Source organism: Hemitrygon akajei, chromosome 5, assembly GCF_048418815.1.
Source record: "Hemitrygon akajei chromosome 5, sHemAka1.3, whole genome shotgun sequence".
NCBI classification, from domain to species: Eukaryota; Metazoa; Chordata; class Chondrichthyes; order Myliobatiformes; family Dasyatidae; genus Hemitrygon; species Hemitrygon akajei.
Genome location: NC_133128.1, coordinates 90172457 through 90196976, shown reverse-complemented (window position 1 = coordinate 90196976; position 24520 = coordinate 90172457). Strand labels below are relative to the sequence as shown.

Below are 24520 nucleotides of genomic sequence, written 5' to 3'. Positions count from 1 at the left end.
AACTGCATACAATGCTTCAAATTTGGTCTCAGCAAAGCCTTGTACAACTTCAATGTAACACCATCAGTTGCAGTGAACCGAATATTCTCACGCTAAGATGGGCTTGTCTGCTGGCAGACTATCTCTCCTTCTCTGTGCTTCCATTTTATTTCCCAGTATAAATTGTGGGCCTGCACCTAGCATTTAATGCATTTAAGCATCTGAAATGTGGGCTGTAGAGGCTGCTACAAACTCAATAAATTACTTCTTTTTGAAAGAATCGTGAGAACAGAATGAGAATTGTGGATCAATCTTTGGCAAAGGAAATTATTGCAAATTGTTTGTCAGTATATGCCTACTGATGTACATATATACATCAGTAGTAGGAATGAATGCAAAATTATCCTGCTACAGAGAAATACTGTTGGTGGAAATCTGAAACAAAAGTTGGAGAATAGTAGAAATATTCAGAAGGTCATGCTGCATCTGTTGACAGAACCACTGAGTTGTTGACCTTTCACCTTAATTTAGCAAGTGTCCCCATAGGGAGTGAATGAGTTGGTGGTCATCCATATGTTACCAAGGATGCTGGGTTTTTAAAAAAAATTTTATTAGTTTTTCAAAACATGTTACAAAATTAAAAACCACAAATCCCAATGAGGAGCATTAATATAGAGCAAGGTTAAGCATACAATAACAATATGCTACAAAGGAAGAGAATTTAACAAAAAAGCACCTAAATTAAAGACAAGTGAGCTTAGTGTCCTCCCCAAACCCCACAACACAAGAAAAAAACAACTCCAGACCAACCACCACACAGTATAAAGGGTATAAGTCCAGACAGTCAAACTCCCAGACTGTGAATACACTTAGCAACAGAGGATAATAATGCCTACTACCAGAAAAAAAAAGGGAGCTGAAAGCAAGGGATCGAAAAAAAACCCCTAGTCAAGAGGAAGGTTATGAAAGTACTCGATAAAAGGTCCCCAGACCTTATGGAACTTTAGATCCGAATTAAGAACTGAATAATGAATTTTTTCGAGGTCCAAGCAGGCCATAATGTCGTTAAGCCATTGCGCATGAGTGGGCGGGGCAACATCTCTCCATCTAAGGAGGATCAAGCGTCTCGCCAGGAGAGAGGCAAAGGATAGTATTTGGCATTTGGTCGGACCCAGACATAAATCTGTCTCACCCCAAAAACCGAACAGAGCAATTAAGGGGTTAGGTTCTAGGTGCTGATTCAGAATACCCGATAATGTAGTGAAGACATCTTTCCAGAATTTCTCCAAACTAGGACAGAACCAGTACATATGGATGAGAGAAGCCACACCCCTCTTGCATTTATCACAGAGCGGACTAATGCCAGGGTAGAATCGAGATAGTTTAGATTTAGACATATGGGCTCTATGAACAATCTTAAACTGTAAGAGGCAATGGCAAGAGGATGCTGGGTTTGAAGGAACTTTTTTGTTACCTTGTCTGATTTAAAACAGTGGCTTTATTCTGAGGAGGAATATATAAAGAAGAAAAGCTAGTGGAGTAAAACAGTGTGCAAATAATGAAAATTGAATAACCCACTGTAGACGTTAGGAATTCAGAGCAGAGTGATTGTTATTCGGTTTGGATACTGACTGGCAAATGTCAAAGCATGCTAAGATGCTGTTACTTTAGGCAAGGTGAGAGAAAGAATACATGCTAAACGGTCCTTTCATATTTAACAACAGATTACAGATGTTCTTAAGCTTTGATGGCTACATGAACGTTAAATTTTCAAAGCATCTCCTGAAGAGTAATGGGGGTAAAACAACTCCAGAATGGTAACTGGACCCATGTAAATTAAACCTAATTTTGATAAGATTGGAAATTAAAGATGTTAATACCTATGAAGCTACTTAAAACGAAATCTTGGAGTTTTTTGTATTGTGTACTTTATATAGATTTATATTGTATAGCAAGCCCAGTAGACAAGTAAGTTCCTAGCAGTGTTTCTGCTTCATATTATCCTTGTCCTATTTATATTGTTTATCTGCTTATTTCAGGGTGTGAATATTTTCTAGCTCTGCAATACTGAATTGTTGACTATGAATAGAAGTGGTAGCACTGCAGTGACTGCCAGTTGAGATCTGGACTGAATATGAACGAACATAAAGCAAGAATAGGCACAGGTTTGAACCCAACTTCATCATTTGGTAAGATAACGATTGATTCTTGATCTCAACTCCATTTTCCTTAAGATCCCAGAAATATATCAATTTCTGTCCTGAATACTGAGTATCCTCAGCTTCCCATGGATAATGCTTAAAAGGTTTCTCACCATTTGAAAGCTCAAGTCAAAGAAAGCTATGTCAGTCATTTCTTCTTAGAATCTTATGTAGACTTGGTGCCTTCATTTAACCATGAAAGTAAGCCAGCTGAGGCCCCTTCTGTGCCACCCTACTAGTAATGAATCAGAAATTATTCAAATATTTCTATCTGATTTGTTTTGAAATGAGCAGGATTTACATACACATACAAATGGAATAGATGATACTGAGATACATCCTAGGATGAGCTGGGACACATCATCATGATGTAACCTAGGTTCATCGGGTGTTTTAGGTCTTTCAGTGTCAGACACTGTCACCCAGGTGACCCAGCCGGCTTGATCAAGCCCTGGCTTATGACTCAGCAGCATTGGCCCACGGGTCACACCTCTTGATCCACAGCCAACTGAAGGCTCACTCAGCAACCTCTGTTACGGTCCTGATGGCTCTTCTTTGCAACTCTCTGTAATGCCAAGGAGAGAGTAGGTTCTGCACAGTGAGTAGCCAGCAAAACCTCTACACCCCACCTCTATAGGCTCATGTTACAAGCTTAGGTGAGCACCTTGGTTGGCATAGACAAGTTGGTCCAAAGAGCCTGATCTGTGCTGTATTACTCTATGACTGACTATAAGCATCTATCCCTGCAAATCAATTCCTTTCTCTTTTGTTGCATTTTATCAAATGTTTTGAAATTCCTTGTATACCATCTACATTTACTAGTTTTCCTGTCACCATATTTGACTCTAGTGGTTACATCCTCAGGGAAAACAATTATTAGCTTTTTCAAACACGATTTCCTCTCCTGTGCTTGATGGAGTTTAGAAGAGGAAGGCTTGATAGGATGGATGTACTAAGGCTGTATTTGTTCTCTCATCAGGGAGTCTAGAACTGAGACATTGTTTCAAAATACAGGGTGGCCTACTTCAGAGTTAAAAATTGTTATCTGCCATGCTCATCATATTAACTCTCAATATTTGCAATATTACCTTTGACTAATCAAATGAGGATTTTCTAAGTGGCCTGTAACTACTTTTCTATGAATGGATTCTAGCATTTGCTGTTCTTGTGCAGGAAGGCACAGAGTCGACTGTACTTCCTAAGAAGGTTGGTGTCATTCAATGTCTGTAGTGAGATGCTGAAGATGTTCTATAGGTCAGTTGTGGAGAGCGCCCTCTTCTTTGTGGTGGCGTGTTGGGGAGGAAGCATTAAGAAGAGGGACGCCTCACGTCTTAATAAGCTGGTAAGGAAGGCGGGCTCTGTCGTGGGCAAAGTACTGGAGAGTTTAACATCGGTAGCTGAGCGAAGGGCGCTGAGTAGGCTACGGTCAATTATGGATAACTCTGAACATCCTCTACATAGCACCATCCAGAGACAGAGAAGCAGTTTCAGCGACAGGTTACTATCGATGCAATGCTCCTCAGACAGGATGAAGAGGTCAATACTCCCCAATGCCATTAGGCTTTACAATTCTACCACCAGGACTTAAGAACTTTTTAAAAGCTATTATTAATGCTTTTTGAGATAGTGATTTAGATGCATATCATATTTTTTTTTTACTGAGTTAAGTATTGTATGTAAGTAGTTTTGCTACAACAAGTGTATGGGACATTGGAAAAAAAGTTGAATTTCCCCATGGGGATGAATAAAGTATCTATCTATCTATCTATCTATCATCTTCTCAAGCCAGGAGACTGGTCTGTAGTTCTCCAAGTAGTTGTTACTTTGTACATAAAGTACAGTGGTATCATGATATTTGTTGGCAAATGGACAACCTCTTAAGCCAAACTGATGGATAGCTGCAGTATGTTAGTACTGTTTTAATTGCTGTGCATCGTATCACTAAGTTTGTGTTAGGCAGCTCTATAGATTTCACATGATACTGCTTGTGTTTGCTTTGTGAATATAGAGTACTAGTGTAATTCACATTAAATATTTACTTGGATAATTTTGTTTTACACACACTCGCAAGAATATTTTTATTCATTCACTGTTTATTGCTGATCGTCACTGCCCTTGCACAGAGGCTGCCAGAGATATGGAATTGCATCCAGATCTGGTTGAGTAGGAATTGCTGATATTTCCAAGGGCAATCAGGAACGGAATGTTTCTTTATCAGAATTAAGTCATGTCATGGACACTATAACTTCTGATAGCTCTTAATTATTTTTAGTAATGTAGATAAATATCTAAACTTTTACAGCTGTACTTACAATTTTAAAGTATCATTTCTCAATAATCATCTTTTTTTCTAAGCAAATATTAATGATTTGCTATTGTGGTTAAAGCAATGTTGGAACACTTTTACAATGCCACTATGCCATTTAATTTTGCAATGCTTCAGTTAGATAGTTTTGAGATGTTCTTTTCCGTCATATTGTTGTTTTAAAAGAGGCACTTATTTGAGGTCAGTTTACTTCAGAAGTGTCATAACAGAAGAGTTTGCATTTTGCACAAAATATCCCACAAACATTAAAATGATAATGAACAAATAATCTACCAAAGTGTTGTTTGAGGGATATTAAATCGGGTTGAACTCCCCACCTTTTGGTTGATCAATGGCACATACTTGGCAGATGGGTTCTTAGTTTAATGGTTCGTTAGAAAGGTGGCACCTCTGACAATGTAGAATACTCCCATTACTGCATTGGTGTGTACAGATGTATGCTGAAGCCTTAGGCGAGTGACAGCCACAGCTGGCAGCCTGATTTAAGATTATAGGGACGAGTCTTGTGAGCAGTTCTAATATCAGTGCTTCCTAGGTTCTGTTACTTAGTATTTGTTCATAGTAACTAAATTACAGTAGCATGTAAATTGTTGGTGGTTTTGATTGTCCATGTTTTATAGCTTACTGGTTCTTGTATAAGCAGAATGGCTGTTGATGCACGTGGTCCTTTGTAATGACATGATCCCTAAATAGTATTCGCACACTCCACTCTTTCGTGGAAGTCCAGCCATGAATTTACTCATGCAAACACTGCAGAAATTCATAGATTAACATTTTTCCACTATGTGAACAGTGGAGACAAAATCCATCAGTAATGTGATGTAACGAGCTATTCAAGTTCTAAGATAAATTTAAAACTGAGCTGATTATGTCAAAAATCCAGACTTTTGCCTCTGATTCCTGACCCATGTACATTTTAACAACAAGTATATAAGATTTAATAAGAGCAAGTTAAGTGAAAAGGTTTGGATTATCATTCCAAATTGATGTCATACAGGTGTCCCCCATTTTTCGAACGTTCACTTTACGACAACTCGCTGTTACTAAAGACCTACATTAGTACCTGTTTTTGTTAACCAAAGAGGATTTTACGAGAAAAAAAAGCCTGTTTTATATGTGTGTTTACCCTGAGAAAGACTACAATGACAGTGAAGCCTTGTGTGGGCAGTTGTTTGCGCATGCATGTACGTGCGTACGTATGCGTGTATGTGCCGATTTTTTTTCTCCAAATCGATTTTGGCCCGCTGTCTTCCCGATTTTGATAAGTGAAACTACACCATACTTACAATATTTCTACTTTATATAGAGTGTATATTTATCATATCATTCCTGCTTTTACTATATGTTAGTGTTATTTGGTTTGATTTGGTAAGTTATTTTTTGGGTCTGGGAACGCTCAAAAATTTTTCCCATATAAATTAATGGTAATTGCTTCTTCGCTTTACAACATTTCGGTTTACAAACGGTCTCATAGGAACGCTCTACCTTCAGATTGCAGGGGAAACCTGTATCTCAACAGTGATGAAGCACTTTTCTGTGTTTTGTAAATACTAAAAAAATATTTTTTGAAATGTATGAGTTGAGTTGTATGAAGCTTATTTAATAGGTTCTGTCATCTAAAACATAGCCAGTGTGGATTGACTATTTAAATAATTCCTAACACATAATTTCCATTCACCTTCATTGTCGTGATTTTCCTATTGCTCCCTGTTTTGTCAGCTGTTCATATTTTAACAGCCATTCTCATTTTCAAAACCTTCTTTGGCTTCACCTATCTCTAATCCTGACATAAACCTCTCCTAGCTCTCCATCTTCAATATCCCATGTGTTCCTACAATTCTGATCTCTTGTCATAGTCACACAGGATAGGAGCTGGCCCTGTAGCTCGTCATATCAATATTGACTACACGTATCTTTACATCGTGATTCTCTTCAGCAATGCTTTGCTTAACTCCTTTCCTGTCTGTTGTGCACAATTTTATGGAGGCTAATAATTGCAGTCATCAGCACCTCCAGCGTCAGTTTGTCATATGACTTTTGGGATGACAGAAAATGAAGCACAGAGGGTTTTTGTTCTTGGATGTGTAGATGCCAAATATTTTAGATGTTAGTAGTTTTCTTTTGGAATATTCATGTGTTTGAGGGAAGTTCTTGCTTACTAGTTGCATCATGGTTTATAAATGTTATCACATACCACAATAAGAATGAATATAACTAAAAAAGATGGACCTGTGGTATGCCTCTGTGCTTGAATTTGCTTAGTGTAATTCAGCGTATTCCAGCAACTTTGTTGGTACTAATGTTGCAATAAAGCACATATAAAAACACTGTTAATCTACGTGTGTGTGTGTTTGTGGGGGGGGGGGGGCGGGGGCGCTGCACTGGTTGACTGTTGATCAGTTGACTATGATAAATTTACGCATGTCCACAGAATTTTATGCCATCAGATGCTTCACTTTTTCAGCTGTGAAAGTGGAATTGACATTATGTATTAGGTTTCTCAGTTCTGAATGTTCTTGGTTGACTCATGCCATGCTTATAGAAGAGGAAGGATCTCATTTCCTGTTCTTGTGTATTTCATATTGTTCCTGTTTATATGGTAGTTTCTTGAAATATTTATCTTTTAAAACTCTTCAAAATTAAAAGTGAACCGCATTTGGGGTAAGTGCTTAATTTTCTATACATACTCGTTTGTGCCCTTGATAGAGAGTTATGAAGTAATACAGCATGCAGACAAGCCCTTTGGCCTAACTCGTCCTTGTTAGCTGTGGTGCCTACCAAGCAAACTGCAGTTTCATCTCACACAGTGGGATGTATGGAGATAAAATATGTAATTCAAAGCAATAAGACTAAAGATTTGCATTTAGTTTCCCTTACAGCTTCGAAGCAATTCAAAAGACACATAATCTTCTGTTTTTTTTTGTTTATCTATTCCACGTCACCATCCATCCTTCCGTAACTCTTTCATTGTGTTTTTGTTTATTCGTAGTAGCCTCTAGTTGAATTACCAGCATCAGATGCTGCAATACAAAAATCAAGCTACAATGGAAAAAATGGAAAAAAACAGGCTAAGAAGTGGCTGCTGCAAGTCCAGAGTATCTCTGAAGAAAGAGGTAATGGAATGTGTCTCTTCTAGTTGCATGTTTCAAATAATCATTGGTTGTCACTTAGCTATAACCTGTAAAAATTTTCACTGCAGGATATTGATGAGTTTTTCAAACCTCTTTTAAGACTGGCTGTCATATTTGCTTACTGAAAACACAGTTGGTAAACATAATTTTAGCTCCTATTTAAGAAAGTGTATACTGGCATTGAAATCAATCTGAAAGAGATTCCTAGAATGAGATGGTTATCCTATCGTGAGCAGATTAGATTTTGGAGTTTACCAGAAGTGAATTTGTTGAAACATTCAAGATCTTTATGGGTCATGACAGGGCAAATGTTGAAACGCTTCCACTAGTGGGTGATTCTAGAGCATGCATTCCCAACCTGTGTTTAATGCCATGGACCAGTATCATTAAGCAGGGGGGGTTCATGGAGCCCAGGTTGAGAACCCCTGATCTAGACTGATGAGCCATAGTTACAAGATCGAGGAGCAGTCGTTTGAAGCTGAAGTGCTAAGGATCTCCTCTCAGATGGTAGTGAATCATTGGGATTTTCTACTGCAGCAGTTTGTCTTGGCTTGATCTTTGGAATTATTTTAAAGAGGCGGAAGATACATTTTTCAAAGGTTTTGAATTTGACGATTATGTGGGAATTGACACAGAGATGGGCCAGATCAGCTATGACGATATAGAACTGTGAGGCAAGCTTGGGGAAACCTCAGCCTATCCCTTCTTTCGAAGTTCTTAAAACAGTAGAACAATGTAAGATTTCAATAGCAACTCTGTGGAGCATGTGCAAAAAGAAATGATTTAGAATATTCTTTAAACCTCTGGACACAGGAAGGAACAAACACAATGAAAATGTGAACTGACTAGGTATTAACTAGTGACAATTTTAAAGTTAATGATAAAATACAGGTATTATTCAGATTGTGTCTGAGAACCTCTTCAAATATTTTGCTATGGAATTGCTGGCATGACTCTTAATTTTTCTGCACTGTATAGACTTTGCTGTATTGCTATTATTATATTAATGTTTTATGATATTAATGGTAAGACTCTTGGCAGTCTGGAGGATCAGAGAGATCTTGGGGTTCATGTCCATAGGACACTCAAAGCTGCTGCGCAGATAGACAATGTTAAGAAGTTGTATGGTGTCTTAGCATTCATCAACCATGGGATTGAGTTCAAGAGCCTTGAGGTAATGTTCAGCTGTGAGGGTCTAGACCTGGGTTAGACCCCACTTGGAGTACTGTGTTCAGTTCTGGTCACCTCACTACAGAAAGGATGTGGATACTATAGAAAGAGTGCAGAGGAGATTTACAAGGATGTTGCCTGGATTGGAGAGTGTGCCTTATGAGAACATGTTGAGTGAACTGGGCCTTTTTTGCCTTGGAGAGATGGAGGATGAGAGGTGACCTGATAGAGGTGTATAAGATGATGAGAGGCATTGATCATGTGGATAGCCAGAGGCTTTTCCCCAGGGCTGAAATGGCTAACATGACGGGGTATAGTTTCAAGGTGCTTGGAAGTAGGTACAGAGGGGATGTCAGGGATAAGTTTTTCACACAGAGAGTGGTGGGTGCATGGAATGCACTGTCAGTGATGATGGTGGAGGCGGATACAATAGGGTCTTTTAAGAGACTCTTAGATAGGTACATGGAGCTTCGAAAAATAGAGGGCTATGCAGTGGGGTAATTCTAGGCTGTTTCTAGAGAAGGTTGCATAGTTGGCACAACATTGTAATGTGCGGTAATGTGCTGTGGATGTCTATGTACTACGTCATATCTTGTGTTAAGATCACTTCCCTGTGATTTAGAAAAGCAAAGTAAACTGAACTGTAAGAAAATTAAAATAAGGAAATAATGTTGAATAATAATTGGGATAACACAAACTGCAAATGCTTAAAATCTGAAACACAAACAGGGATGTTGGAAGCTTTTTGTGGTTAAGTAACATCAGTGGAGAGGAAAACTGGGACAAGGATCCTGGAAAAGTGAAAAATCAAGTGTTCATGTTTGGAATTTGTATCGGAGAAAGAAAGCATGTCTGATACTAAGAAAACTGATATGCAGAGGATATTATTTTTGGGATGTGGCAAGAGTGGGTAATGACACCCCAATAACTAAAACAGACTTGGTGAGTCACATGACGTTGAACCATCATTACTTCATGAGTGAAGTCATAGAGTTATAATGCAGCAAGTAAATAGGCCCTTCAGCCCAATACCTCCGTGGTGTCCACCAGGCTAGTTACATTTTCCCACATTTGACCTAGATTCCTCTGAACTACTTTTATCCATGTACTTACCTAAATGTCTTTTATATGCTGTTGTTGTATCTGTCTTAACTACTTTCTGGCAGATATGCACTACCCTGATTAGAAATTGTCCCTCAGGTTCTTATTAAATCTGTCACCTCTCACTTTCAGCCTAATTCGTCTAGTTTTTAGTTCCCCTTCCTTGGGGAAAAAGACTATGTGTGTGCATTCTGTCCATGTCCCTTATGATTATATACATCTCCTTATGGTTACCTCTCAGGTTTCCTACATTCCAAGGAATAAAGTCCTAACTGTCCAACCTAACCCTGTGACTCAAAAGTTCCAGCACTGTCCTCGTACATCTTTTCTGCACTCTTTACAGTTTAATGATGACTTTCCTACAACAGTGCAACCAAAGCTATGCATTATATTCTAAGTGTGGTCTCACCAGTATCTTGTTCAACAAAACATAATGTCCTAATTCCTATATTCAATACCCTGATTAAAGGCCAGAATGCTAACCATCTCCTTCAGTACCCTATCTACCTGAGACACTGCTTTCAGCAAACCCATGAATAGAACTTTGTCATCTGAGCAAAATAACGGTATTAAAGAAAATAGTAGCTTAAAGAGTGACAAAATGCCAGAACCAGTTGGTTTCTGCCCTAACACTTTAGAGGAGAGATAGACAGCAGATATCCTTTCAGTAATCTTTTCTGAGCAGCCAGGTTCAGTAGGATAATGGACAGATATTCTTTATGATAGGTTGTTGATAAACTGCAAGTGTCTATATTGGGCTGTAACTATTCACCACATTTATTAATAACTGAAATGACAGAATAGAAATTAACATGCAGTAAAGCTTTACTAACTGGCATCTCTTGGTGAATGGAGTTGCTGATTAGTCTAACAAGCCAGTTCGTTAAGTTTCAAGAATTGTTTCATATAATCAATTGCAGTGTCAGCAACCGTGGCTGGTTCTACACAATTCAAGTTGTACCAACTTTTGTTTCTCTCAGTGGCTTTGCCTACTCGTCCTAATACTTCAGCTTTGTATACTATACCATTGTCTTGGTCTACAAATCTCACAATAGAATCAGAGAAGTGAAATGCAGTGTTCTATTGTACTTAATGAGCTGGCAATTATCTAGCAATTAAAAAAAATAAGTAATGCACAGTAGATATACTCCATTTAGTCTGGAGTTGGCATAATTTAAAGGTTTGTTAGAATTTGGTAAGCGATGCATCTATCTCGCCTCTCCATGCTTAACTCTGGTGCAAGGTCACAGTGAGAAACATTGAGAGGACTTCTCCTGGTGGCACTCATGGAGTGAGGTTCAATTTGGCTTCACTCTATTCTGTTTACTTCTATTACCTGTAGCCACCCTTATTTACTGTCTTTTGTACCTACACTAAAAGGCTTATGTTATAGACATATTTTTGGATGTGGACTTTGACTTTAATTCACTGGAAATGAATACCAGATCGCGAGAAGCAAAAAACGGGAAAGATTCGGATCCTAATGGAAAAAAAGATAGTGATCCGAAACAATCTAAGCAGCCTCCGTTAACTTTTGAAACAATGTGGAAACTTATAGATGATAAACTTACTCAAAAATTTGCCGTGTTTGAAGGAGTTTTAAAGATAGTTGAGGGTAAATTTAGATCGCTTAAACGTGAATTTGAACTGCAGCAAGCAACAATTTCAGAACTTGACGAAGGTACTCAGCAAAGAGACCGGAAGATTACAACTCTGGAACAAAATTTAATTTCGATGTCTCAACAGCTGTATCGTTATAAATTTGTTACCAACCTTGAAAATCGATCTTGAAGTCAGAATCTACGGATAATTGGTCTCCCTGAAGATGTTGAGGAGGGTGATCCTATCAAGTTCTTTTCTTAATTTTTATTTGATGTGTTTGGCACAGAAGTTCTGGATGACCCTCCATTAATCGACCACATTCTTTGCTCATTACGTCCAAAATCTAATAAACCACAGCCAGTAATTATTCATCTCCATTATGTTCATTTCAAGGAACTTTTGATTCGCTTTGCTTGGCAGAAAGGCATGTTCGAATGTAAAGGTTTCAAATTCTGCTTTGTTGAAGATTTCAGCCCTGTGGTTCTGAAAGAACGAATGGCGTATAAGCCACTGATGTTGGAATTTTTTCGAATGGGTCTCAAGCCAGCCCTGCTGTTTCCTGTCAAATTGAGAATCGTCCTCTCTGATAATTCCCGTTGTCTCTTTAAGTCATTAAATGAAGTTCAAAAATTTTTCGACCAGCAACCTTCCTCTGCTACGGCCTAATTAAGGTTCCGTTTTTTTTTTGAGTTTTACTTAAATTTATAAGCTATTTGCCAGCTTACTGATCAGGTCAGTTAGAATGTGAGGGTTCTCTTTTTTGGTTTGTACTGTAGGTATTTTTAGTATTTCTAGATTAACTTTTCTGTTCCCTTTTGGGATTCTGCTTTTTAAAAATTTTTTGAAACTACTTAGTAGATGTTTTGGTGTTTTTTTTTGAACGGAGATACATTCACTCTTTTTACCTTTCAAGATAGCATCCTGCTTTCTTCTTCCCATAAGACCTTATTTTCTTGCTGCATCATTTTCAATTGTTTCTGCGTGAAAATAATCAACAACATGAACTGGCGCTTGTTTTCTCTTTTTTCTGAAATACTAGTATCTTAGTACTTAAACCTTTTTTTAAAAAAATCGCGGTAGTTTTTTTCTTGCTCTTTTTTGGTAATTTTCGTCATATTTTTTGGATTATGGGTGGCTTTTCTTTAAAATCTTTTATCTTTTGGGCTGCCATCAGGAGAGATAGGGGTAGAATTAGCTTTAGCTTATCTCTTGGCCAATCTCTAGCCTATTTCTGGGTCTTTGTGGGTGGGGGGAGGGGGTATTTCTCTTTTTAGATTAGATTTTTTCACCTGGGCTAATTCAAAACTACTCAAATGTCCGATATGTCGTAACTTCCGGTTCCATTTTGAACCTTTTTTCCTCTTCCGAGTTCATGAGTTTGTATTCTGGTTAACCCTTTATGTACCATATTACTGGTTTTACTATGATGGATAAGATTATTAATTTTGTTTTGTGGAATACAACTGGTTTAAACCATCCGATTAAACGGAAAAAAATTTCAAAGTATTCCACAGAATGAATGCCCATATTATCTTTGCACAAGAAACTTGTGAGGAAAAAGGATAATCAGTGTTTTTTTAGGTTTCGGCAAGGTCAACAATACCATTCGAATTCCCAGGCTAAAGTGAAAGGAGTTTCTATTATTATAGATTCTTCAGTTTCATTTGTTCACTATGAAACAATTTCAGATCCAAATGGTAGATTTTTGTTAATCACTGGCCTACTCTGTAATAAAAAAAGTGGTTATTGTTAATGTTTATGCTCCGAATGTTGACTATCCTGAATTTTTTAAACACTTATTTACATCCCTTCCCAATTTAAATGACTGTACGTTGATAATGGGAGGAGATTTTAATTGCTGTTTAAATCCTTCAGTGGATAGATCTAAGTCTAATCAGGCACTTCTGAATAAATCGGCTACCTCTATTAATTCCTTTATGCTTGATTTTGGAATTTCAGAAATTTGGAGGTTTTTACATCCAAAGGATAAAGAGTTTTCATTCTTTTCCCATGTTTATCACAGTTATTCTAGAATTGACTACTTTTTTATTGACTCTCGTTTAATTCCCTCTGTTACTGACTGCAATTACTATTCCATTGCCATCTCTGACCATGCGCCCCTGAAAATCCCTATTAAATTAATGGATACACCTTCTAGTTTTGGACAATGGTGATTCAATTCTGTATTACTACAAGACTCAGATGCTGTGAATTTCATTAAGGAACAGACTGATTTCTTCTTTTCAACAAACTCTACAGAAGAAATTTCCAGTGGGGTTTTATGGGATACTTCTAAAGGATACATCCATGGACAGATTATCTCATATTCTGCTGGACTGAAAAAACGAATTAATAAAGAGATTTATATGTTGGTTGATAAAATTAAAGCAATTGACAAGTTATACTCTATTGCTCCTAGTCAGGAGCTTTATATAAAAAAAAGGGTCGAACTTCAAATGGAGCATAGTTTACTTTTAACATCCTCTATTGAAAACCAATTAATTAAGTCTAGAAGTCAATTTTATATACATGGTGATAAATCTGGTAAACTATTGGCTAGTCAATTGAAATCTGCTTCGGCTAAATGTCAGATTATTAAAATTCGTAAACGAGTTGGAACTATGACCATTGATCATGATGAGATAAACAAATCTTTTCAAGAATTTTACACCTTATATCAAATAGAATCTCCTGATGACCCCACTATAATGCACGGATTCTTAAGGAAATTGAATGTTCCAAAATTATCACTTAATGAACATTTAGTATTAGATGCTCCTATTATGGAACAAGAAATAAAAGATGCTATTTCTTCGATGAATTCAAGATCTTTTTTTTCAGTTGTTTCGTGGCACTAGGCAAGTTGTCCTCTTAGCCCATTGTTATTTGATATTACCCTGGAACCTTTAGCTATTGCTGTTCTGTGTGTCAGACAGAGTGGTCAGCAGCACTGGGGCTCCACAAGGGATTGTCCTGTCTCCCTTTCTCTTCACCATTTACACCTTGGACTTCAACTACTGCACAGAGTCTTGCCATCTTCAGAAGTTTTCTGATGACTCTGCCATAGTTGGATGCATCAGCGAGGGAGATGAGGCTGAGTACAGGGCTACGGTGGGAAACTTTGTCACATGGTGTGAGCAGAATCATCTGCAGCTTAATGTGAAAAAGACTAAGGAGCTGGTGGTGGACCTGAGGAGGGCTAAGGCACCGGTGACCCCTGTTTCCATCCAAGGGGTCAGTGTGGACATGGTGGAGGATTACAAATATCTGGGGATACTAATTGACAATAAACTGGACTGGTCAAAGAACACTGAGGCTGTCTACAAGAAGGGTCAGAACCTTCTCTACTTCCTGAGGAGACTGAGGTCCTTTAACATTTGCCGGACGATGCTGAGGATGTTCTATGAGTCTGTGGTGGCCAGTGCTATCATGTTTGCTGTTGTGTGCTGGGGCAGCAGGCTGAGGGTAGCAGACACCAACAGAATCAACAAACTCATTCGTAAGGCCAGTGATGTTGCGGGGGTGGAACTGGACTCTCTGACGGTGGTGTCTGAAAAGAGGATGGTGTCCAAGTTGCATGCCATCTTGGACAATGTCTCCCATCCACTCCATAATGTACTGGTTAGGCACAGGAGTACATTCAGCCAGAGACTCATTCCACCGAGATGCAACACTGAGCATCATAGGAAGTCATTCCTGCCTGTGGCCATCAAACTTTACAACTCCTCCCTCTGAGTCAGACACCCTGAGCCAATAGGCTGGTCCTGGACTTATTTCCACTTGGAATAATTTACCTATTATTATTTAATTATTTATAGTTTTATATTGCTATATTTCTACACTATTCTTGGTTGGTGCGACTGTAATGAAACCCAATTTCCCTCGATCAATAAAGTACGTCTGTCTGTCAGTATTCATGACTCACCTTCTATATTTGGCATTTCCTGCAGGAAATGGTTTAAAATCGGTTTAAAATAGGTTTAAAATCACTAAAAGACATGAGGAATTATTTAACATCAATTTTTTTACCTTTAATAGATCAGGTCAAACAATAGCTTACTAAATGGTCCTCACTGTCTATATCACTGATTGGCTGAATTATTGTTATTAAGATTACCTAAATTTTTATATCTTTTCCAAGCGGTATTGTTATGACCCCAGCCCCCTCCTTTGTGAGAATCGCAAGAGCCCTAGTCAAGGGGGGGTCAAATGACCCAAGAGAGAGAGGGAGACGTGCGGAAGACCACGTTCCCCCGGGAAGCAGAATAAAGTGACTCTGACTATTGTCTCATGAAGACCACGTGTAAAGCCCTCGGGCAACGTGGGCTGGTTGAGAGAGAGATTGACACTGGCGATCCCGTGAGGAAGTATAAAGGAGGGTCTGGGGGGGGGGGGGACCCCTTCAGACGCACCAGAAGACACGCTAGAAATCCTGTGACAGCGTTTTGATAGCGACAGCCGGTGGTGGGGTTCGTGTGCGTCTTTTCCTTGCCTGGGATTGGCGACCCCACAACGGAAGAACGGCTTAGCTACAGGGGAGGCCACAGATGAGCGTTCATTCCCCCAACGAGGCTCCGACAAACCGAACTCCTCCAGGTTGGAAAACCGGTCGGGTAACTGTTTCATCCCATCTCTCTCTCTCTTTCTAACAAAAGTGCACCAATGCGACACCACAACGACGGCAGCTGGTGGAACTGCAGTGACCGCAAAAGACTTTTAGATATCCAGTAAACAATATATATCTATATTACCCCTAGACAACGATAGAGCTTATTTCTGATTGATTATTACTATACCTGTGCTTTAGATTGAGTTGTGACGACGTATATGATCTGAATGTTTGGTATTAACCATACGTTTGTGCCCTTTTATAAATAAAAACGTTTGAAAATAGTAGCATCAGGCTTTAGCGGACCTATCTATCTTTGCTGATAAGTCACCCGGTTACTGGGGAACGTAACAGTACCAATCTTTATTCCTAAATCCTTTCTTGATATTTAATTATTTATAGTTTTATATTGCTATATTTCTACACTAAAATTTTGTCTTATATATGACAGAATAAAAATCCTAGATTAAGTAAAAAATACTTGCAGAAATCCAAAAAGAATGGTGGCCTGGCACTGCCGAATTTAAGATTTTATTATTGGGCAATTAATATTCGATATTTAATATTTTCGACACAAGATGTGGATATTAATGTCAGTCCACAATAGGTTAATCTTGAATGTAATTCTGCACAAGGATTTTCATTGGTTTCCGTCTTAGGAACTTCGCTTCCCTTGTTTCTTTCTAAATTGAATAAACAAATGGTTAATCCAATAATTAAGCATACATTACGAATATGGTTTCAGTTTCATAAATTCTTTGGCTTGAATAAATTTATTTGATCAAATCCTATTATACCTAGTTTTTTCTTTCAACCCTCTGTCATGGATCAAACCCTTTTGGCATGGAAAACGTTTTTGTGATTTATTTTTGGATAACTGTTTCATGTCTTTTGAACAGTTGTCTAATAAATATAATTTGCTCAGATCCCAGTTTTTAGATACTTACAGATCAGAGATTTTTTGAATACAATGTTACCTTCTTTTCCGATTTCATATCCAACTGGAAAAAAAATTAGGCTTAAGCTCTTATCAAAAGGGTTTAATAGCAATCATTTATGATATCATTATGAAAATACAGTCAGATATATCCAATAAAATTAAAAATGAATGGGAGAAGGAACTTCAACTTTCTTTACCTATAGAGAAATGGGAGAACATTTTTCAATTAGTTAATTTTTCTTCTATTTTTGCTAAACATACGTTGATTCAATTTAAGGTAGTGCATAGGGCTCTTATGTCCAAAGATAAATTAGCTTGTTTTTACTCTCATATAAATCCGATCTGTGATAGGTGTCATTCTGAGGTAGCCTCTCTGACTCATATGTTTTGGTCTTGCCCTTTTTTGGAAAAATTTTGGAAAGATATTGTTGATACATTCTCTACCGTTTTGCACATTGACTTATAACCTCACCCTGTCACTGCAATTTTTGGCTTACCAATGATTGATCTGCCCTCTGCAGCTTGGCGGATGATTGCATTTGCTACTTTAATGGCTAGAAGATCTATTTTATTGAATTGGAAAGAGATGAATCCTCCAACTACATCTCAATGGTTTTCCCAAACCATATCCTGTTTAAACTTAGAAAAAATTAGAAGTGGTACCTTTGATCCCTTGGTTAAATTTGAAGAAACTTGGAGGCCTTTTATTCAATACTTTAATAGAATGTAATTTGATATTTTTGATTCCTTTATATTATTCATTAATTTGAGTAGAGGAGTAGAGTTGTCGACACTAATGATTTTATTTGATATAATAGAACAGCCCAGCTTTGTTTAGTTTAGTTTTAGTTTTGTTTAGTTTACTTTGTTCTTGATTTTTCAATTTGGGGTTTTTTTTCCATCTTTTTATTTCCTTGTATCTTGTTTATATTAAGGGTTGGGAGGTCAATTGTATTGGTGTTACCTATAGTTTTTACTCACATGTTAATTGCCAACAATGTAATCCCACTTCCTTTGTAGTATTATGACCGTTGTGTATTTGTCTTTGAAAAATTTAATAAAAAGATTGAAAAAGAAAGAAAGAAACATTGAGACTTACTTTTCTTTCTCAGATACTGCTGATCCGATGAGTTCCTCCAGCAGATTTATACAGCCAACTATGATTATGAGTATTTACACAGTTGGACCCATTTTCCATTTCTCTGCTTTATCTTTTGATAATAAAATCCCAGTGAAAACTTTTCTTAATTATGGTAAGGATCACTTGGCAAATATCAGGAGCGTCAGTGGTAAATTTTACAGGCACACTTCCTTACTCATAGTTGCTTTATCACTGACATTCTGAGTGTTCTCTTATAAATTAGGTAAATAAAGGTCCCTGCTGCAGTAATACTAAATGAAATTGCCTAGAAAACTTTTTCTATAGGCCAACAAAAGGAACTTTATCAAAGTCCTTAACACTATCTAGAATTGTGCAATTTGTGGTTTGCATACAATCTCAGACTTGTTTTGAGACCTGCATGCATTTCATGCTGTGGCAGACACAGACATCTGAGTGTGTGCAATGATTTAAAAAGTGTGCAAAGGGAAGTTTGCTATCAAATTGTGTCAAGCTTTAAATTGTGTGCAATTTTCTGTTAAATTCATCCCTGGGCTATGAACAGCACAGATCAGCCATGCAGAAGTAGGCCTTTACAAAGCATGTGAGTCCTGCCACAGAGGAGCTATCTAACCAGATCTGAGGCCATGGCACTCATTACTAACCTTACACATGGCACTTCATACACCAAGTCCCTTTTAACTTTTTACTTGTCTTTCAAATCATGATCCCAAGCATTCCCCGTACCTCAGTTGTGATTCCAAATGCCTCTAGTTTATTGTGATGTCCACCCAATGGTGTTGTAATCTGGAGCTTGCCTCACCCACAGATAGTGGAAAAATTGGAACCAGCACAGGACTTTAAATTTAATTGTTCCCTGTTTGTCGTTCCTTGCCTCCATATGTGTGGTCTTACAATACTTTTTCTTAAAGTGAAACCTCCTGTATTTTTCAGAAAAACTAAAGATTGTTTTTTTTTGTTTGTCTAGATGCTCAGTGGCCAGCAGCAACTTTCAATGAAGACCTTACTGCAGAGCACAAGGCCACTGTGCAATGTAACACTTGACCAACATTGGAAAGGAGGCAACAATTTAACTGAGGTATGCAACTGAAATCTCTTTTTTACAATTTTTCATTGTACATTGAGCTTTTTATTGCAGAATATCTTTCTCTAATATTGACTCATAGTAACATGGTCTGTGGCATGTTATATTCTTCTGCAGTATGCAGAGAAATGATCACTTCTTGTGCTAGGTTTTGAAATAATCAGAATTATTTATTAGAAGTAATATATGCAGCTATAGAAATAACATCCATACCAGTGGAATGAACTGAATATACATGTGAAGGTGCACTGAATTAGAAAATTTAAGAATAGGAAAAATCTACAAAATCTAATAGGGAGCATATGATAGCATAGTGTATTAGAAAGGGAAAGAGTGTGAATGAAATTCTCCATTGTACATGAGTGTGTAGTATAGGGGTGATATCAGTGATAGACCATTGCTACAGGATGGTGTTGTTAGTGTCCTTTCTTCCCATTAGAAGCTGGTCTGCTAATTCATCCATAGTATAGTGTGTTTCCAGCATTTATATATTTTTTTGTCTCAACTGGTAAATTTAGATATAGTTTGTCTCCTCTTATTTATCACCTTCACCTCTCATTCTTTCAGCTGTCTCTCATTCTCCACTGCCTTCTTTCAGCTGTCTCCATCACTGCTTCATTATGCACTGTGCTTCACCTTCCCCATTTTCTCTTCAGCCACCCCAAATTAGAACTTGTTTTTACCTCTTAGCTTTTCCTGGTTATGATGAAAAGTTATCAACTTGAAATCACAACTAAGCAGCTCTTACCAGTTTGAACACTTCATTAGATATTTTTCTTTCTGCTCCCTATAAAGCAGGACATAAAGTGTAATTAAGGCCAGAAAGTGTGCAGAAAAGATTCACAATGATGTTGCCTGGATTGATGAGCTTGAGATTTAAGGAGAGTTTGGAAAGGCTGAGTCTGTTTTTGCTCGAGCAAAGCAGGATGAAAGGTAACTCATTAGAGGTATGTAAAATAATAACATAGATAGCCAGACTCTTTCTCATGATACGGGTGTCTAAAACTAAAGGGCATATGTTTAAGGTGAGAGAGAGGAGGTTTAAATGGCATCTGAGGGGTAAACCTTTCACAAAGATTTGTATCTGGAATGAGGAGGTGGTGGCTCAAAAGCAGTAACGTTTACAGTTGCATTTCACTGTATGGTTCGATGTACATGTGATAAATCAGAATATGAACATTTAAGAGGCAGCTCGACTGGTACTTGAATGAGCAGGGCAAGGCATAGAGGAATATGGAGTTAATGCTACAAGCATCCAGCAATATCTTTTTAATCTCTTCTGAGGATGCCTCAACCATGGAAGCAGTTTTCCTCTTGCTAACAGTCATAGAGCAGGAGAACATGGAAATAGGCCATTTGGCTCAGGTAGTCCATGCAGACAATTGAGTATCCATTGTCTCTAATCCTACACTAATTCCATTTTATTTTTCTCCACTTTCCCATCTACTTCCCCGGATTCCACATGCACTTACAGTATGTGTTCAGGACAATTTACAGTGTGCAGTTAACTTACCATCATATGTATCTTTGGAATGTTTGAAGATGCAGCAGGTGTACCTGGAGGAAATCCATATTGTCACAGGGAACATATACAAAATCCATAGAAACAGGACCAGGGGATAAGGCAGGTTGCTGACGTTGTGAGACAGCAGTTCTATAACTGACCTAAGTTTGTCTCTCACCATCATAATTTCAAATTGTCTCCTAATTTAATTTGATTGAAAAGATCCAGTATGCATCATATCTCTGCTTGCTCATCAATGCCAATCCTTTTGCCTCATAACCTCCATAGCGTTAAACTTAGAGCCCTGGAATCATGCAGCGTTTGGCCCTCCACATTCAGATCAATCAATGGGTATCCTTCTATATTAATCTTATCATTCAGCACTTGTCATGGCCTTTATGCTTCAGGGATCCAAATTCACATGTAGACTCTTCTTAACCACCATCAGGGGCCTAGCTTCAACCACACTCTCAGGTAATGCATCTCACCATTCTCTTCTGTCCTCTTGATTAGATGTTGAATTGAGCCCTTGTGTGTCCACAGAGCTGGATGTAAAAGAACTTGTGTGACTATTTGCTTATAATATACCGTAAATAGTGCTTTATAATCTCTCCCTTGCCAAGGTCAATGTAAATGATGGAAATTTATCCCAGAGAGAGCGAAGAGAGCTGACTACACCACTTGGCTTCATGGTTCTTTGTATTCCAACAGTGACTACACTTCAGTGGTTGCAACAAAACACTGTCCCTAAGCCCTAAATGGCTCTTCATAAATGACAGTTCATTCTGTTCGCTTTTACTGAAATAAATTCAATTTGATGCGTTGTAAGCAGTGAATTTTGGTGAGTGACCCTTGGCTCTGGACTGTATCTTTTTAAGGACATAAGCTGTGTCTCTGGCTCACTTGAGGCTCGATTTACAGGCAATAAGTTTCCTGCTTTTGCCATCCTGTGCTCAGGAAAATCACTCACACTGTAATTATTACCAACTGTTGCTGTAATTAATTGAACCATGCCAGTTTTAAATTAGATGAAAAAGTAATTAAGAATTTCTGTGTTGAATTAGAACTAAAAATTGCGTATACTGCTGAAAACAAAAATTGAACTAAAAACTAAATCTCTGTTTGAATCATTAGACTTCTTACTGAGTTTGTCAGGGTTGTGCTAGCTATATGCTAGAGCATTTCAAAGCTAATCACATCATGTTCTTTCCCCACGGCTCACTTTTCAAATGGGTATCTAATTCCTAAAGTAGTGCAGTAACCTCTGTTGAGGCAACAGAATTGTGGTCACAGAATGAACGTAATTCCAACAAGACCATCAGTGTTGTTCAAATCTAGTAACCTAGCTGCCTTCCTGATGCAAAATTCTCACAGCTAAGTGGTGCTCATTATGATGTTGTCATGTTGAGTAGGTTTAGAAATAAGTCGGTTTTGTAAGAGTGCATTTATCTCAAGAGGTTGCAGAATTTGGATAAGATTGTAGCAATAAAGAGAGGATTGGAATATGATAATGCATATTTTTAAAATGAGGACTATGGCTTCTGTAGGTTAATGAGCCTACAGTGGATAGTGGGTCCAGATTGAGATAGAGCCAGCTGAGTTTTGGATGACTCATTGGACTCATTGTAAGTCTCCAGGTAATTTAAGGCATTGTAGAGTGTTTTTTCAGTATGCCATCAGAGGTAACTGAATAGATGGGTGAAGGGTCAAAAATAGTGGCAGAAAATGACCTTGGTCAAATAAGGCCTCAAAGCTATGAGCACTATGCCTCAACCCAATGAGAGAGAGCAACCCAGTGACTCAGGAATGTTTGTGGTGGCACACAAATGGCATGATCCTCAATTTTCCTAGTATTTAATTCAAGGAATTTTTAGAAAAGCAGTGTGAAAAATCAAGTAACAAAAGGATCAAAAAAAGTGGTGGTGGGCTATGAATGAGTGTCTTCAGTGAACCAAGAGGCAATCTGCAGATTCAAAGAAGGGAGCCTACGTGTTCCAAAGTGAACGTTATTAGCATGATGTGATTGTAATCACTTCAGAAGTAAGTTATGGTATAATTCCTAGTTCAGCATGTTTCCTTACAGCAGAGCGCTGTAGATATTTAAAATCATGAGCCTCAGTAGCTGAACTCCATGGCCCTCATGATGGAATTCCTTCTGGAAACTGACAATGCATTATATCCTTACTCTTTATTCTCCAGGCTGCCCTGTTATTGCAAAGTGGATTCTGGTCATTTAACCAGTGAATCTTTTGAAAGTTTATGCCTTCAGCTCAGTTGTGTTTTCCTGGTTTAAGTGCATTTGGGCCAGTCATGAGATCTTACGGTTCTTTCAACCCTCTCTTTTTGTCTGATGTTAGCCAATTGGTTGACTAGGGTTAGGAGCAGGTTTTAACCAGAGCTTGGAACTTAATCAAGGAGTTCAGAGTTTCCTTAAGAAATCCTATTGTGGATCACAATACCTATACAAAATTGTAGGCAACCATTAGCTGCTTAGATATTTAAAATGTACCTAACTCCAAGTGTCTTCTACCCAGCTATGAGAGGTTTCTCTGCTTTTTTTCCTTTCCAGAAGTTCAGCCAATTTGGAGTGGGATTGTCACTTTATTGCAGTTTCATTATCATGCCCTGGGACTTTTGGATCTTTTTGGCTAATTCAGTCATCCTTTAACAAGCAAATATGAATATTAAGTTCATAAAGGAAACATAATATTTACTAAATCAATTCTTAGGCAACTAGCAAACCACAGCTGTTGACAGGCATCAGGATTCGGCCACTGCATGGAGATTAAATTTCAGCAGCTTTGCCAAGGGGAAAAACTAGGGATCAAGCTTTGGATATTGATCATTTCCAGATTTTTTTGAGGATTGCGGTAATGGCAGATGTCAATGAATGAAAAAAGGGCAAGGTTCTGTTTGCAGAAAGCTTTCATCATACCCCAAATGGAGTGTGGCATTCAGTATGAGACACTGCAACCCTAAGAAGGATGCATTGACTTTGGAAGCAGTATGTTAAAGTTCACAAAATGATGTCAAAGTTTAAAGATTAAATTCATGAGTTTGAAAGTTCCTGCTTGCGCTCCATTTTAATTCAAAGAGCTGAAGTATCTCACCATTGACCCTTTATTCCCCTTGTTTACAATTTAATTGTGAAAAGTAAAGACTTTTGACAAGATTTAGCACAGCCTTTGTTTAATTTGGCAGTGAAGAAAATGGTAGTTCTGTGACAATTGAGCAATTATGAACCATGTAACTTAATGGAAGAATTAGCTTTCTTAAAATAGTATATCATATAATGGAAATTTTACTGTTAATATTTTATCTTTTTAAAATGTTACTAGTAATAAAAGCAGCAAGCAGAAAGTGCACCTTCTTTGGCTATTGATGTAACTGAGAAGATCACAATTGTAATTTCACTGGTAGAGACTACCAGTCTCACAGTCTCACAGATATATATCTGTGGTTATATATAAGCCATTGCCAAGTCGTCGTTAGGTTGCATCTGGAAATTCTAGTTGGTGAACGATTTCCCTCCACGCCGCTCTGATGTATTGGGAAATCATGTACTTGGCAGGTTACGGCAGTAGTTTGCCATTGCCTTCTGCTGGGTGAGTTTAAAGAGATCACCTCCTCTTGCAGTGGATGACCATGACATGTAAATGTCTTGTCATGCTCTTAGCGCTCCACAAACGCTTTCTAGCTTGCCTTGTTGACCGTTTGACCATCGGTCTCCTCCGCTCAATCTGCCAGGGCCAG

General features: G+C 38.0%; 1 protein-coding gene across 9 annotated transcripts in view; it reads left to right on the top strand.

Annotated features, from left to right (window-relative positions):
* Nucleotides 1–24520, top strand: part of akap11 (A kinase (PRKA) anchor protein 11) — a 93116-nt gene that overhangs the window by 7312 nt on the left and 61284 nt on the right. For 8 of the 9 annotated variants that reach the window (XR_012098978.1, XM_073046001.1, XM_073046004.1 and 5 more), the window contains exons 2-3: nucleotides 7496–7619; nucleotides 19147–19257. Coding sequence is in view for 8 of the 9 variants with exons in the window: in XM_073046001.1 (XP_072902102.1) it covers nucleotides 7524–7619; nucleotides 19147–19257 (207 nt within the window). In the remaining variant the exon portion in view is untranslated. The remainder of the gene's footprint in view (nucleotides 1–7495; nucleotides 7620–19146; nucleotides 19258–24520) is intronic. The other variant, XM_073046000.1, reaches the window with a different exon arrangement.